The following is a 16714-nucleotide window of genomic DNA, read 5'->3' as shown; positions in this document are numbered from 1 at the left end:
TGTGGTTGAAATAATATTTTGCGAAAAAAGTTTGCCCAAAATATTTTCAATAACGTTTTAAAAACGTTTTCATGACCTTTATATAACCCGACATTTAAATGTTATTAAAAGGTTTTGAAAAAAACATTTTAAGAACATTTCTGTGTTTACTGGGTTCAAATATTTTAACATAATGTTATTTAAGTATTGACACAATATTTGGCAAAAACGTTATCATGATCTTTATATAATTAAAAACATTTTAATGTTATTAAAACGTTTTTACCAAAAGCCAAAATATAACTTATTTAAAACGTTTTTAAAACGTTTTTGTGTTTGCTGGGTAGATACCTATTTTGATGATGTTATTGTAATCAAGGGGTTCCCAGGAAATATCTCTGGCGCATATCAGAATCATTAGTTACAAAACCTGTCAAGTCGTGCATTATGAGTTTCATACATGATTTATGTATGCATGAATTATATTCAAAATGTTGTATTCAAAAAGTACGTCACTTCGTTGAGCTGTGCTAATGAGGTATCAAGTTCTTACTTCATGTGAGGTAGTTATTACCAACTTCCTACTGAGGCAACTCTACTATAACACATCCTTCAACAGCATCAAATGTCCTGTATTATATCGTTATGAATTCGGCAGAGTGACGAATCGCGAATTTTGAGCAAATCTAGTTTTTGTGTGCTTATTATTATGTTTCAGATTATCTTTTATTTGCACCAACAATTAATGGTAAATCTTACTCACCGACATAGTTATTGCAATTCTGATTTGGACGAATCGCGCCTAAGTGCGATAAATGAATTCGGCAGAGAGACGAATCGTATACTTAGCTGTACAAATCATGTTGATCTATAGTATTATATAGCGGGAAACTCCGAATTTTCTATATTACATGTCCTATACTAGTATATTTGATACCAACGTATAGCTGTAAGTATCTTCTATCCAGTGATATAAAAAAATAAGTACAAACATTCCCCACATGATATTGCTGTGGTTTAATGATGTGAGTGCGCGCCTGTGAAATTGGAAAATCCCGGAAAATCATACGCAAAATATAGGCCAATATTGTTATTTTTGCTTTAAAATCCTCGAGTTTTTGCTAAATATTACAGGGATGACTATTTATAACGTATATAGCAACTTAAGCCTTAGAATAACCAGTAATTTCTACACAAAAGTCCCAAATCAAGAATACGTGCTATGGTTTACACGTAGTTGAATGCGTATTCGACCTCTCTCTGCGCAGTGGTAGAGACATTTTGGATACAGCATAAAGCCGAATAGCTGTTAAAACGCGTTTTGAGAGATATATTGATTACTTCAGAACATGCAAGTATTGCCAATAATTCGTGTACATTCACTTCTATAATATGCATTTCAAATCAGTGCTCACGAATATTCTAAATTTTTAGAAGGACCAATGGAATGGTACCAAGATTTTCAAACGCCGTTTACTCAGAACAGCAATTTTGCGTATTCGGCACTCTGCCGTGTTCTTATATACGATACCTAAATAGATCTTTGTCATTTGATTGGTAGATTGTGAATCACGTGACATTGAATAATTGCCCCATTTCAAACAGTTCCAAATAAAACTTTAATTCTAAAGTTTGTTTCGGTGCCAACATACTTGTGTGTTACTTAAACTACCTCTAAACTACCATATTTGGAATCAGCGTGACAAATGCATTTGTACAAACAAGGATAGTATTGTTCAGTGATTCTTGAGATATAGTCCATATACCTTCCTCGAGTCAGTAAACTAAAATCACATTACATTTAGAGATATAATAAAAAACAATGTCTACTGACTCGAGGAAGGTATACAGACTAGCCTTTCTGAAAGGCCCGTTGGTTATTTTCCCACATAAATATTGTATCAGTAAAAATACCCAGTAGTAAAATAGCGCCGCCACTACAGGGAGCCGACTCGCCGGTCGACGCTTCGCGGCGACCGGCTCGTTCTAGTCGCTTCGCGACTCGCTGTTGCGGCTTCGCCGCTCCCTTCCCACTTGACAAGGATCGTCGGGACGGATAGTGAGTCGTCTTTGACAAAGACTGTATACAGACTATAACATTTGAAAGTTTGAGAAAATATCTTAAAAGTTGGAATTTTTATATTTAAGCCCATGGCTAGTAGCATTAAGTATATAATTTGTCTTAAGGGCGTACAACACCCATATATTGGTTTGATTGGTCTAAAAAATATTTTTTCATTTATAGCTAGGCGATATATGCACGGATCATGTGAAATAAAAATAATTATGAAAAAACTTCGTAAAAGTGTCCTTTTTCACCCATTTGTCTTAAAGTTGACTGGTTGGTAAGGACGCTTATTTCTTTAGCGATCCACTTTTTACGTCTCGTGACGTACGAGGCTGGCGAAGATACACTGACAGCCCCATTCAAAGTACAGGGTTAGCAATTACAAATAGAAAATTATCATACTTGCAGTGGGGTACTTTGTCGTACCCCGACGGTTTTAGAGTAAGATAATTTTGCTTTGACACCACATAACAAATTTAGAATTGTTTGTGACGATTTCATGATTATGTGTTAATATAATGGCGACCTCAAAATTGGCGATATGGCTTCCATCACCGCCTGGTCTGTGATGTCAATCTCCATAGGGATGGGCGATACCAGCTTTTGGTACCGATTGTCGATCTAGAGCAGTCAGGGGGTGGGGCCGAATTTGTAGAAAAAATAAAATAATTTTTTTTTTAAATGGCCGCGGAGCGCGCTTGCGCGACGCAGGGGGTTGTCTGAGGGAGGATGTTCCCCCCTCAGAAGTAAGAAACTTGTGCAAAATGAAGATCTAATTGAAGCGATTTGGTGGACAATTTTGGCACTATTACTAGTGTAAAATTTTAGTTTGGCGGCCGAAAATTTATGAAATGTGCGGTTCATGAAGCCTTTCTTGGACAAGTTTCCCTATTGTCGTAGGCCTATAAATTGTTTTAAACATAAATCGGCGAAAGAAGAAGCGAAAATGGCCACTTGTATATCGATTACGCAGGGGAGTGTAAAATGAAGAAAATTGAAGTGTTTTGGTGGACCATTTTGGTACTAGTGTGTAAAATTGTAGTTTGAAAAAGCCGCAAATTTGTAAAATGACGGTCCATGAAACCTTCCGTGGACAAGATTTCCCTATAAATTGTGTTAACATAGGAAATTTGCAAATGTCGAAAGAAGAGCGAAAATGGTCATATGTTTATCCAGGCTATGCAAGGGGGCCTGTCTGAGGACGGATGTTCCCTCCTGAGAAGTTTGAAAAAATTTGCAAAATGAAGGTCCAATTCAAGCCTTTTGGTGCATCATTTTTACACCATTCAAATCAATTGCTTAAAAAAAGGGCCCGAACTCAATTTGCAAAATTTGAGATTCGTAAACATGGTAGAAACATGCATAGGCCTAAATCGATGTAGGCCTATTATGGAGTCCGTCTTAATCATGACTTTGGTGGCAAAATGTGAGGGGCCCTGCATATCGGCGGACCCGCAGTAACTTTCACATGCTTTTAGGACGAGGACCCACCTTCAAGCAATGCCTAAAATAATCGCAGGCCTATATAGGACCTACTTCCAATCGTCCCGACTGTGCGGTTATTTAGACATGGGCCTACTCAATTACGTGCAATTTAGTTTCTCTCCTCCTTTCCTCCATTTTCTCTTCTCTTTTTCTCCTTTCTTCCCCTTCTCTTCTCTTTTTTTGGGGGGGGGGGGGGGGGGCCCCTCCCCCCCCTGAATCCGCGCCTTAAATGAGTCAATGTGTATGTTGGGGGGAGGGGATGGGGTACTGAGGCATACCATATTTAATAACGAACTTAACTTACTCTTTGTGGGATTTCGAATCGCAACACAGGTAATAATAAAACCAGTAGCAAACTTCACTTTACCACCAAGATACAACAACTTTGCAACTTTCTTTTTAATTAATGAAACAAAGCTTATTTTGACTCAGAGTTTAATTTTAAGATGCTAGCCGAAGTCAATAACTTTGCACATTCTTCGGGTTCCTTTGTTTCCACTCTTGTTAAAAGAAGACATAAAACCTGATGATCAGCTGACTCTTTCTGTTGACAATTTAAGTTTAAAACATTATTAACACAATTTTTGTGTTGAAAATAATTGTAAACAAAACCAATAGGCCTACAATTGGCTAGTTTCAAATCTTTCGTAACATATTTTAAACCGTGTTTTTTGTAAAATATTTTGTAAAAGATTTGCAATTACTTTGATTGGGATCGAACATTGCCACTTTACAATGCTCAAGGTCACCAAAACTCATGTGTGTGAAAAATCCTATTGTTAAAAATTGTATGAAATCATCCCTCAGCGTAAACTAGTTTCTATACACTTTTAAATGTGAATGATACGGTAGGTCGCTGAAAAGTATTTTGTGACGTTACATGTACATTAGGAAAACAATTGTTATTTAAAGTACCGTAACATTTTTCAAAATCGAGATTTTTACCTAATTGTAATAAATTATATAACATAACAAACACACCCTGAAATGTTTTATCGTGTACATGCCTTGCCAATGCCCGCCATGATGTGCTGCTGAGTGCATATCCCATAGACAATCCATTGGATTATTCAAAACACTGTACAATGTAGGCCTAGGCCTAGCTGTGAGCCCGGGCTGCGAGATCTGGATCTGGATCATTTATACTCCAATTAAGCAGTGAATTCTGCATCACACTAGAGTTGGAGAGTCTAGACCTACCACGCAATTTATTCGCTACCTGAAGTCGCTAATAGAGAATGAGAGATTAGAATAGTTGTTTATATTTGTTTTCAATTTTCTAATATTTTTTTTCAATACGTTCCATAAAATAATTCTTTAGGCCTATTCTGTCATGTCTGTAAAGTACGGTATCGTACGCGTACCGGTATCAGAGAATCCGCGGTATCGAGTATCGCTCAACCTTAGTCAAAACCAATTATAAAAATATGGCGTCGTGTTTTCGTCGGCGTGTCTTCGAAGCGAGCAGTGATTTTATCAGTTTTCACACGGATTTATACATCATTTTCTCAAAGTGGAAGGAATACACGCCCGCTACAGGTAAGTGACGAAACCGTTACTACACTGAAGTTTTAGGGTGTGTCCAACAGTTTAATATTGAGCTTTTACCATTGTGAACATACCGATTCACATTATAAATCGTGTTTCGTAAGCTTTCTATTTTCTTAGAAAACTGAGCAAAAATTCACCTAATACTGAAAATTGACTGTTTTGACTGTTCTTTAATTTCAACCTTATCAAACCTGAAACAAATGTGCTGCCTTGCGAACACAAATTTTGCATATCATTGTCAACTGGAAGGGGGAAAATAAGTTTAATTTCATTGATAACATGAAATTGATGCATATTTGTGTTTTCAAAGCTGTGCATAATTAATGCATTTACAAAATAAAAAATATTTTGGTACTATTAGGGTCTGCCATTGGTGATAAATAAGTGTGTGTAAGTGGATTCACGTTAGCAGTTCTGAAATTGCAAATATGATCAAAATTGTGATGGGGTCATCATGTACCTCTCTTTGGCTTGTACAATTAAAAGCATGTAAGCTACATTATTATCAATACCACCAATAGAACGAGAAGATTTGCCCTTCATTTTGCATACCACTTTTTTCTCATTTCTTCACAAAATGCAAAAACCCGCAAAAAATGTGATGGGTGTAGTACCCCCTTAAGCTAATTGAGCCCAACTCCCCGGGATTACCTCGTATGCTCAAGTGGTACCCTTGCTTGTCACAGCATCTCAAAATTCGACCCTAAATGACTAAATAGTTTAGAAATTTTACCCCCTAAATGGCGTAATGTGTAAGACAATTTTCTCAGTTAATTAAATGAGAATACACTGGAACTACATTCTTCTTTGTTTTGGTTTATCTCCCGAACCATTTATTTCACCATATGACGAACACTCTGCGAATAAGTGACCCATAACGTCGAAGATGGGTTGAAATTATACCCCTAAACCTCGACTAGATTACCCTTACAGATTGCCCTTTGGCATTCTCATACGTCAAAGGATAAATCTAGAATTGTTTCCGGTTTTTTTCTGTGCCCCCTATTCCCACGAGGGACCAAAGGTCATATTAGGGCCACAATTCCATATTTCTTCTACTATATTGTAATATACATCAAATTGTTCCTCTCATTGCTAGCAATAAATGAAAAAATATTTCCACTAGGGTGCTTACTTCCCATTCCAGAAAAATACACCACATTTTTTTTGGGATTAAAAAATATTACCAAGTTCTGCCAAATGAAACATAGCTCAATCCTAATCATTCATTTAGTCTTGGAATCAACTGCATTGACGCACGCATTATGTAATCCTTCATTTCTTCGCAATCAGTCAACCGAATCAAATAACATTTTTGTATGTGATGCACAACAAAATAAGCTATGTGCTACATTTTGTATATTTTGATTCTGATGTCTATTTCTCGATTTTTTATGGGACACCCTGTATGCAACGTTCTAGTCGTTTACAACCTTGACAGGAAATATCGTCTGGACACACAAACAAAATTAAAAATCAAATTTAACATTTAAATTAAATCATTAATATAGATTGTACACACAATTCAAATGTACCTTGTCCCTTTTTGACTAATCACATTGCAATAAATTGCAAACAAAAATTTAAATTTAAATTTGATTAAAATCGGAATATTTTGCAGACGTCTTGACGTTATTTCATCGCTTGTAATTAAACAACCAACATCTACACCTACAAATTGTAGCAGACCAGTATCAGTCCAGTTCGACGCAAACGAAATTTAATTTGAAGAAATTCAATGTCAATGTCGTTTCAGGTTTGATTATCTCGTCAGGTAAAATCAAGGACAATATCATAATCATTTCCGCCACGCCAGCTTCCTCTATTCGAACTCGTGATAGAAACTACAGAAGTCGTTTTGAGTTTACTGTGCGAAATATATGCTTCGTATTAAGCCTGTGTTAGATAGAAAAAAAAACCTGTAAATAGTTTAATCTTGCTGTAGCTCCAGATTTTGATCAGAACAGTTGTGCAAAGTTCGGTTTATCTGTTTGGAATTCTGAATACATCACGATACAGGTAAGTTAACAGGTGTTTTTTTTATTTTGGTAATATACTTGTCACTAGAATATTGAACACGTTTTAAGGTCATAATAGAAAATTACAAATATAGGGAAAACAGGTCACCATATTTTGTGAACGAAACAGGTTAAACAAAGATTTTTGTGTAAACATAAGTCATACATTTGTTTTCTCTTTTCCTTTCAATGATAAGTTTCCACACATTATCTACTTTTGTTTTTCGATTATTTCAGCAAACTTACACCAAGTGAGAGAAAACAGATTCAGGTGATACAACATGGATGTCAATACGACAGAGATTAACAGGTTCACAGATGCAGCAGCAACAACATGCGATGAGATATCGTATGCTTGGTGTAATGATAATCCTGTATGGGTTGACATCATCGTTGAAGTATTCCTCTGGTGCCTGGCTATTACAACTGTACTCGGCAACACCTTAGTACTTATTGTATTTGCCAAAGACAGAGAGCTTCGCTCTAACGTCTCCAATTTGTTCATTTTGAATCTTGCCGTGGCAGATCTTCTTGTTGGTATGTTCGTTATACCAATAAATAATTTATATCGCTCTGCCTGCTTTTGGCCATACTCGGCAACCTTGTGCCGTTTTTGGTCCACAATGGACTACGGAGCTTGCACCGTGTCAGTTTGGGCTGTGCTTTTGATTAGCTATGATCGTTTTATTCTTGTGACCAAAGGACTTGAATATACAAAGCACCAATCTGTTGGGACTTTTTTATTTTTATCTATCAGTGTTTGGGCCGTGTTATATTCTACTTATATTTTCACGTGCGTTATTTACGAGTGGATGGTGGACTCTTTGGTAAACCATGATTGCGAATGTTATAGTCAAATTGCACTCAAGCCGGGGTTTGTTGTATTCGATATGCTTATAACCAACACTATCCCCATCATCCTTATTGCGTATTTCAACGCTAGACTATACATTAATATCAGACGACGAAGCAAAGGTTTTAAAAGGAGCAACGCGGAAATAGAAAGTACCTACTCGGTAAGCGGAAGCACCACAGCTGGAGAAGGAGACACGAATATTTTCCCGAAGAAGTCTAGGCTGCAACTTCGCCGGCATCGCAAAGCGGCAATAACATTAGGTGTGCTCGTCGGTGTAGCCTGCTTGTGTTGGATACCCTATTTTATGATTACTTTTCTTTCGGCATGTTTTGGCGTTGTATTCAGCACTAGAGTGTTGATGATTTCTTATTACATATTTTACTCTAACTCGGGTATGAATCCACTGCTGTACGTAGCCACTAATCCTCGTATAAGAGCGGGGATCGTCAAAATAATAAAGTTTGAATGGCGCGATTAAACACTAGTATTGTCAAATAAAAGTTGTAACTTGTAAATAATTATAAAATAAATTTTGGATTTGGTAAAACCGTTTTAATAACATTTAATGACGGGTTTTATTATAGGTTCTTGATAACATTTTTAAACGTTTTATGTAAAAAACACAACAAAAACATTTCTAAAATGTTGTCAAGATGTTATTGCAAAATGTTGTTAGCCAAGCACTTTTGCACAATATATTATCGACATAAACATTGCATTCGAATTTCTGAATGGTATTAAAATGTTTTATATCCTTTACATAATACGACGTCATAACGTTTTTGTAAAACGTTTTGTGTTTGCTGGGTAAGTAACTATTGATGCAAAAGATAGGATACACCTCAATGAAAAACATTTTATCGCTACTTTGGAAAGAATGCACAGTGCCACAATTTATATAGTCAAAGCTCCCCTACTTATATATAAGGTAGGCGGCTCTCCCAACCGCAATGACTTTCGATAGGTTTCTGTCCTGTGTTAAGGGTCGCATGGACGAAAGCCAAGAACACCTTTAATCCAATTTAATACAAGATCTCCAATTTTCTATCTTCCAAATCTTTGTTTTCAAAGATTTTAAATTCGGGAAACATTTCATTTCATTTGATTAAAATGGCATATAAACAACCAATTCATATTTAAATAAATAATAACTATACTGAGATAGGGACATCATACAGCTTAAAGGCTACAACAAAATACATTTCAAGAAATTTCAAGTATTTACAAGAAATCACGGTTGTTTGATGGGATCATTTATTAGTTTTTCAAACAAAACATCATGTACAACCAAATTTTATGCTTGAACAGTTAAATGTGATATTATGCTAATGTATACAGATGCTTTTGAGTCATTCTCAAATTTAGTTTCCCCTCTTTTATAAAATTATTCACTTTTATAGCATTTGTATAGCTTTTTCGTATATAAAATGTATCTATTAATGACAAAATTGGTGGCGCTATTTAGTTACTGGAAATTACTGTTTCAAGCTTTTAATACAAATAATTCCTTTTATTGTTTGATAAAATATGTTTATAAAATTTCGTTGTTGCTTGTTTCACCTATTTCAGCTGTTTTAATGGCAGTATTAATCACCTACCCCTTGCAAATAAAGAAATATGATTTAGGATAAATTGCGCCATCTATAGTTTGCATTTAGTTAATAATGAAGCCAATTCTATATACATCAAACAACCGTGAAATATGTCTAAATGATCAAAGTATTAAACCCAAAGGGCCAAGTGACAGTGAGCTTGTAAGGAATAAATTTGTTTGACACAATTATGTGAAATATTTGGGTAACACACATATAAATTTGGATTATGTTTCTTGAGGGCAAGTATTTCCTTTGTATTTATGTTACAAGAATAATGTAATTTATGTTCAGGGATAGCTATTATTAAAGGCGGGTCACAAGGTTCTTTTTTCTACTCAAATATTAAGACAGATAAAGCTGACACACATGAGGTATGTAGGGTTTCAATAAAGGATATCTTTAAAGGCTTGATATGGACAATAGGTTTGATATAAGGTGTCTCATTTCCGCTCCATATGTATAATATTTCTTTGGAGGGAAAAATGCCCAAAACTTGTTTTTATACAAATTTATTATTGGTCATAAATCAAGAGCCGCAAGATATATGGAAATGTAAATTGGCTTCCTTTGTATGTTTTTTTGCTGAACAAATAATATAGATACTGTTTAAGAATACATTGGTAGGGCAATTGCCACTTATGTATAGCAGCTTCCGGAAATTCTTTTGTATTTCCATATTACATTCAACATATTCAGAATTAAATTGTTTAAAACTAATCATTGCAGTGCATATTGTTAAATGTCAAACAAATTGATTACTTTTCGAACCAAATAAAATCAAGTTCGAGTTTTGCCGATAACAATAGTATGATTTTCGAGTGAAAAGTAATGTAATTATACATTTAAAATAAAATGTGTTTTTTGTAATGAACGATCGATCATTATTTAGGCCTATATGCTACATGTAGATACAGACTGTACTACTACTAATAATTATAATACATATTTTGACCTTGGTAATAAATATATGACCATTAAAGAGTACTTAAAATTAGTTTTGTGATTTTTTGATTGAACAGTACTTAAATAACTGTGCCCGTGATGTAACGGGGCATAATGTATTTGTTGCGTTTACACACAGTAAAATAAAGGTGTCAAATTTACTCAATTACTGGATCTGAAACGACTGAGTACAATGGAGAATCCTGGTGCAGCGATTAAAGAGTCCGTTCGACTCTAGGTAGATTCTCCAGCTTTTAGAGTGTATGAAAGTGTCATGTATGTATCTGAGAGAGTCAAGAACCAAAAGGGGTCAATACAAAGTACAGAGGAGAGTCTAACTGACTCACTTTATACCTTAAAGATATGCAAGTATAAAATGGATGTCTCCCTCGGAGGACTCCTTGTGATTCATACAAAGAGTACTGCTTAAACCCATGTTATAACATTTCCATAAAAAATAGATTAGTATTTCTTTCCCATAAAATGTTAGCTTTAATTGTCAGATATGACACCTTTTAATTTTGAGCCGGACAACTGAGGAAAAGTAAAGAAAACTAAAATTTACTACCAGCGCAGATGTCACCAATGCATGTCACTACTGAACGGGCCTTTGATGTGTGTGTACCATCCCGCACGCCGTGTACGTACGTCGTACTGCGATGTGAACATCGAGTACACGTTGGTTTAATATTCCCATCATAATAATTAAACGACGGTTCCTGCGTTTTATTCAAAATCGTGAATTTTGATAAAATTACAGCAGCTAAAGTCTTGACCTTTTTTTGCAGGTCATATTAGTTTAATTAAGTATATTATTACAATCTTGTAAAAACAGAATTTATTTTTAAATATTGAGGGCGTCCTCCTCAGAAAATGTTATCATATTGCTTTAGATGTCACTCCGTAAGGAGTACATTCAGAAAAATATAGGTGTCAAGATTACTAGATCCGAAATGCCAGCGTACTATAGAGAATCCTGATGCAGCCATTAAAGAGTAGGTCTGACATTTACAGTAAATGCTATCAATATTTACAGTAAATTTGATAGCCCTAAAAAGATGCACTTTGGCAGGTTTATTCACCAAAACGTTGCTTACATACAGAAAAAAGATGTTGAAGTGATATTTTAAAAGAGTCTACGTTTGTCCTGGAGACGACTCTAATTTGAATCAACCTGACACTAATAAAAGAGTCTCCCCACTTAAAAACTTCGGCCTGGCATAAGTGACTTGGTGAAGGGGTTCGAGGTAGATAGCTGGTCGGGCCTTTTTACAGGAGAGGCAATCGGGCTTATTACCTTGATCGGAACCGACTGTAACGAGGTCTTATATTATGGGTCATCTGCAGATTAATCTAGAATCACAAGAAATAGTATAAAAGCCTGACGGTTGAATGATTGGGAGGCAGCAGTCTTGAGGTGTAAGAGGAAACTCTGTGAAACTTATGTTAGCCAGTATTGGTACAAAGTTACCATTGAAGTCTTCAAACTTCGGTTCGCGGTTCTTGTGTGTGCGTGTTGGAGAGAATTCTTTACGCCAAAGGCGGTAGTGAAAGCCAATGGTGCTTTATTGTTTGTCGACTCAAAGAAGTGACAGACTGACGTATCTCCATCACCGAACTGTGATATTTTGCTGGACTAGCATAAAGTGTTATCTGTCTGTCAAGTGGAGCAGAAAGCTTGCTCAAGAGATCTCCGAGAGAGGAGCTTAAGGTCAACATAGAAGACCATTTGGAGAACACTAGCAGAGTAGCTAGGGTAGTGAAAGTATAGTCATCAGGACATTGGACTGAGATTGTGGTAGATAGGATCGCGGACATTGCCGGATCTTGGATCAAGAACTGAGACCATCAACGGAATCTCATCAGAAAGCCAGCCAATCAAGATCTCCAGGCTTAGCTAAGTAACCATAGCATAAAGAAAGAGTTATTGTAAATTAAGTACTTGTTGTAACATTGTATAAGGATTGATTGATAGCCATACTGCACTAATTAATAAATAATCATAAGTGTTTTAAGTAATAAACAGTGTGTTTGTGTGTTTGGTGTTGCGTGAACCCGAAGCAGGTGATTTTGGCCTGGGTCATTTTGGTGATCATAACAAAGTCTTTATGATGACAAAACAGGAAACTATATTATATCAACTTAATTTGAGTTTAAAAGGTATTTGTAGGGTCGGTTAGTCTTTTTATTTATCATTTTAAAATAAATCATACCCAAAACATGTTACATTCCAATAAGATTTGATTTAGGGTGTTTCTCTACAATATCACTTCTTTTGTATTTCAATACTGTTAAGAAGTGTTAAAAATTGTGCAAAAAAGTTTTTAGGATGTCAAAATCCTGAAAAAATACCTTTTATCTGCTCAGAACATTGATTGCCAGGATCTGTGGTTCGATCAACCCAAATTTTTTTAACCAGATAAACGCTGATATCTGCATACAGAGGAATGGTGGTCATGCCCTGGTGGCCATGTGGAAGACTGAGACATTGCTGTAAAGAAAGTGGTTAAACATGTAACTTGTTTGTTGATTTGATTTTAATTGACTTCGTGCAGCTGTATTTTTAATCGGCTCACAAAAATAGCCACTAATTTCTTATTAATGGTCTTACGCCAGTGATTTTTCAGTTGTGGATCCGGAAGGACAGGATGTTGATTCAGCTATCAAATACAGCATTACTATAACTATGCCTCATAATTTGTAATCTAATAGCATTTTCAAACTGTGTACTTTATTTTTATACACCCTGTATATCGTCATAGCTGCGATACCAGAACTTCTATTATCTATAATCCAGGTGCAAACTATGTTTTATTTGGTTAGATGGTTTTGCCAGTTAAAGTGCTTTTCTTCGCTTATTATTAATCTATAGGTGGTACAAAATGAGATTATGGGGGGTGGGTGTAGAATTGCCACGAATTAAAAAATTGCGCATTTTTTGGAAACCATACCAAAATGATCCTCTGATCCTAAGGATGCAGAAGGGTATAGTTTGACCCACCTCCGACATATCGTTTCGGAGTTATAGGTCAAAAGGTCAAATGATAATTTTGAAGAGGCACAGGGGCTAAAAGAGATAAGATGCTCCAATTTTGATGAAAATGGTCTCAAATTGTTGGCAATGTTATCTCAATCGAATAAAGAATAGTTTTATTAAACCAACTGTAATGATTCGTTACCTAGGTAACCATTCAGTGAAGTACCAGTAGGTCAACATTAGTAGGACTCAATTGACAATGAGCTATTTTGATGTGTTACCTAGGCAACAAGTTATTATAGGTGGTTCAAACTATTCTTTATTCGAGTTGTTGTGCCGAAAGACCCAAATCAAAATTTTAACCCCTGTTGATTTCTCTATTTAATCTTATTTTTTGACCTTATATTTTCTGAATCCTTATGACGATAGGAATAATTTGACATTATGTGTGGACAAAATTTGAAAAGTTTTTAATTTTGACCACTGTATAAACTTTGACCTTGGATATCTCGAATTACCCAGGGTGGTAATTTTACACCCCTCGGAATCTGATGTTGTACCATACGTAGAACAATAATCCAGAAACAAAAACACTTTAACTGGCAATACCAACCTACCTTGGTCTACCACCGGACTACTACACTTCAATTATTGGCTCACATAACCTAAACTGACCGAATGAACTGATCTCAAATCTAAACTCTGATGGTGCATCCACAGTTCGTTGGTATGGATTCAATCGTATTATCGTACTGTAGACGCAAAACATTATAGAGAGGATGTAGTCCAGTCAATCTAAACAAATTAGTGGTGTCACCCACCGCTAATTGCAACAGATATTTTTTCCCTTTTATACATTTCAGAGATGTCCCCTGAACATCATACCAAAAATATACTAAAATATACTTGGTGGAAAGGTAGTTTTGGCAGGAAAAGGTCATACCAGGGTCAAATTTCAAAATTGCTTTAATCTTTTTAAAAACCAAAGCATTCCTCTAGTCTTAAGGATTCAGAAAAGGTATAGTTTGTTATATCTGTGATGTACCATTCTCAGGTTATAAGCAAAAAGGTCAAAGGTCAAAGGTCATTTTTTACCAAGGTAGCAGGATAAAAGAGGTCATTGACCATTGAACTCTATTGCCCCCGACCTAGTTTTCTATGTTACGCATGTAATTAAACAACCTAAACAGTGCGAATATTCTTTAAATGAATTGTGTTTGCAAGCCGAACAATTTTGGTTAAAATCAGACAATTTTTAGTTTTTTGACCTCTGTGGAACCCAACATTTGACCTTTGACCTTTTCGGTTATAACTCAAAAACCGTACATCACAGATATGGCAAAATGAGCAATGGAGCAATTTTGAAATTTGGCCCCTGTATGACCTTTTCCCGCCAAAAACTACCTTTCCACCAAGTATATTGTTAGTATACTTTTTGTATGCTGTTCAGGGGACATCTCTGACATTCATAGCAGTGAAAAAAATTCTGTTGCAATTAGTGGTGAGTCAAAACCCACTTTGACTGGACTAATGAGAGACAGGAAGTGCAAGTGTGTTTCCAATAGTGACTGTACACCGCAAATTACTCATTGTATGCATCCTGTATGCCCTTCCTCATATTTGTTTTGGAATTGAACTTAATTGTGAGGTGACAGAAGCAAACATTATTCTTTACTGTTAAGGTTTTGGTGTGGTTTTTTTTCTGTCTGTTTAGTTTGTTTGGTTTGTCTACTAGTGTACTAGTTATTTTCATCACTTGTTACAGTATCAATCGTTGGTTGTTGGTCGGTGTCGTTTTTGTTCGTTTTACACTGCGTGTTCTAGTATTGGTAATTTTTGGCCATCTAACTTTACCTAAAGTCCCTACATTTGGTGTTCCTTGTTTGATTTTGTTTGTCTACTTGTGTGCACAGGGAATTTCATCTTAAGTTGATTCTTGCTAGCCCCTGTTGGAGTTTATTGTTTCTTGTCTTCTTTACACACCATCTGTGTTTCACTTGCTTTCACACATCAAGTTGGTATACATTGTTCTCTTTAGTGGTGCGTATATTAAAGATATCTATCATCTTGTAACATTTAGTGATCCTTGTTGTGTTTTGTCTCCTCGTTATTATCCCTGATCATGCAGAGCACGATGGGACATCTTTTACAGCTAGTACTCACTGGCTTGTTGCTGTGGATAACTGCAACAAATGCCCAAGGTAAGTTCGGACCAATAAATATATACACAATCCATAAGGCGGAGGCGCCGTGTCTAGCGTTAGCTTTAGGTATTTAATTATTTTCTTCATTTTTCATCCGACTTACCCGGGTATAAAATAAAGAAAATAATTAAATATCCAAAGATAACGCTAAATACACCGCCTCCGCCTAATGAGACGTTTGATGGGGTATATCAAAATATATCACAATTGTGAGCAACTGTAGTGATGCCGTTTTAGAAGCAAACATTAACAAGAAAGTTTGTGTGACCATGAACAAAGAGATGGAAAAATTCCGTTATTTTATGTTTGTAAAAACGCTTCTGATAAATTAGGAGTGTTGTCCGTATTTGTTCGTATAATATAATTGACGCAAATAAATTAAACATTTAATATCCTAAAAAAATTCGCAAAAAGTAATGTAGCCGTTACAACTACGCCTATAGCTTGCAGAACTATCAATCATTTAAGCGTAGCCATGGGGGGTCTAAAATGGATAGAAAGAAGCGGAAAATGGGGACGAGAAGAATGGGAGAAAAGAGAGAAAGAAGGGGTAGGAGCGCAAAAATAGGGACGTACGGAAAGCGAGAGCGGACCCCCGACCCGCCAAAAAATTAACGTGTAATTTCAATGCAAATTGCGGCTTTCGGTTTCCAATATCGGTAACTTAGCGACATGCAAAAAATAAGCCGATATGTCACTTATTGCGGCCGCCTCCGCTGATTTTTTACCCGAGAAAAGTAAACAGTGTCTCAAAAAAGCGGGTTTTCTTTCCACCCGACAAACTCTTAACCGCTCCCGCATCTGAAATGCCGACCCCGCTAAAAAAAACACCGCATTGCGGCCGCTATATCGGCCGATATTTCTGCACTGCACTGCATGCGCCACCCGCCTAAAATGCGCCCGCCTAAATCGCGCCACCGCCTAAATCGCGCCACCGCCTAACTTTATCCACCCGCCTAAAATGCACCACCTGCTTAAACTGATCAATTGCGCCAATGGCAATGTCGCTATCCTATCCCGAAATTCAGCGATGCTGAAA

The 16714-nt window shown here is 36.2% G+C and overlaps 1 protein-coding gene across 1 annotated transcript in view; it reads left to right on the top strand.

The window, feature by feature from the left end:
* The first annotated feature begins 15156 nt into the window (after positions 1-15156).
* The window catches only part of LOC140146593 (uncharacterized), an 86474-nt gene continuing 84916 nt past the window's right edge, over positions 15157-16714 (top strand). The window contains exons 1-2 of the mRNA XM_072168461.1: positions 15157-15300; positions 15600-15672. Coding sequence (XP_072024562.1) covers positions 15606-15672 — 67 coding nt within the window. The 5' untranslated portion in view covers positions 15157-15300; positions 15600-15605. The remainder of the gene's footprint in view (positions 15301-15599; positions 15673-16714) is intronic.

The sequence above is a fragment of the Amphiura filiformis genome, chromosome 2, assembly GCF_039555335.1.
Source record: "Amphiura filiformis chromosome 2, Afil_fr2py, whole genome shotgun sequence".
In the NCBI taxonomy this organism is placed as follows: Eukaryota; Metazoa; Echinodermata; class Ophiuroidea; order Amphilepidida; family Amphiuridae; genus Amphiura; species Amphiura filiformis.
This window is presented reverse-complemented; position numbering and strand designations above follow the sequence as displayed.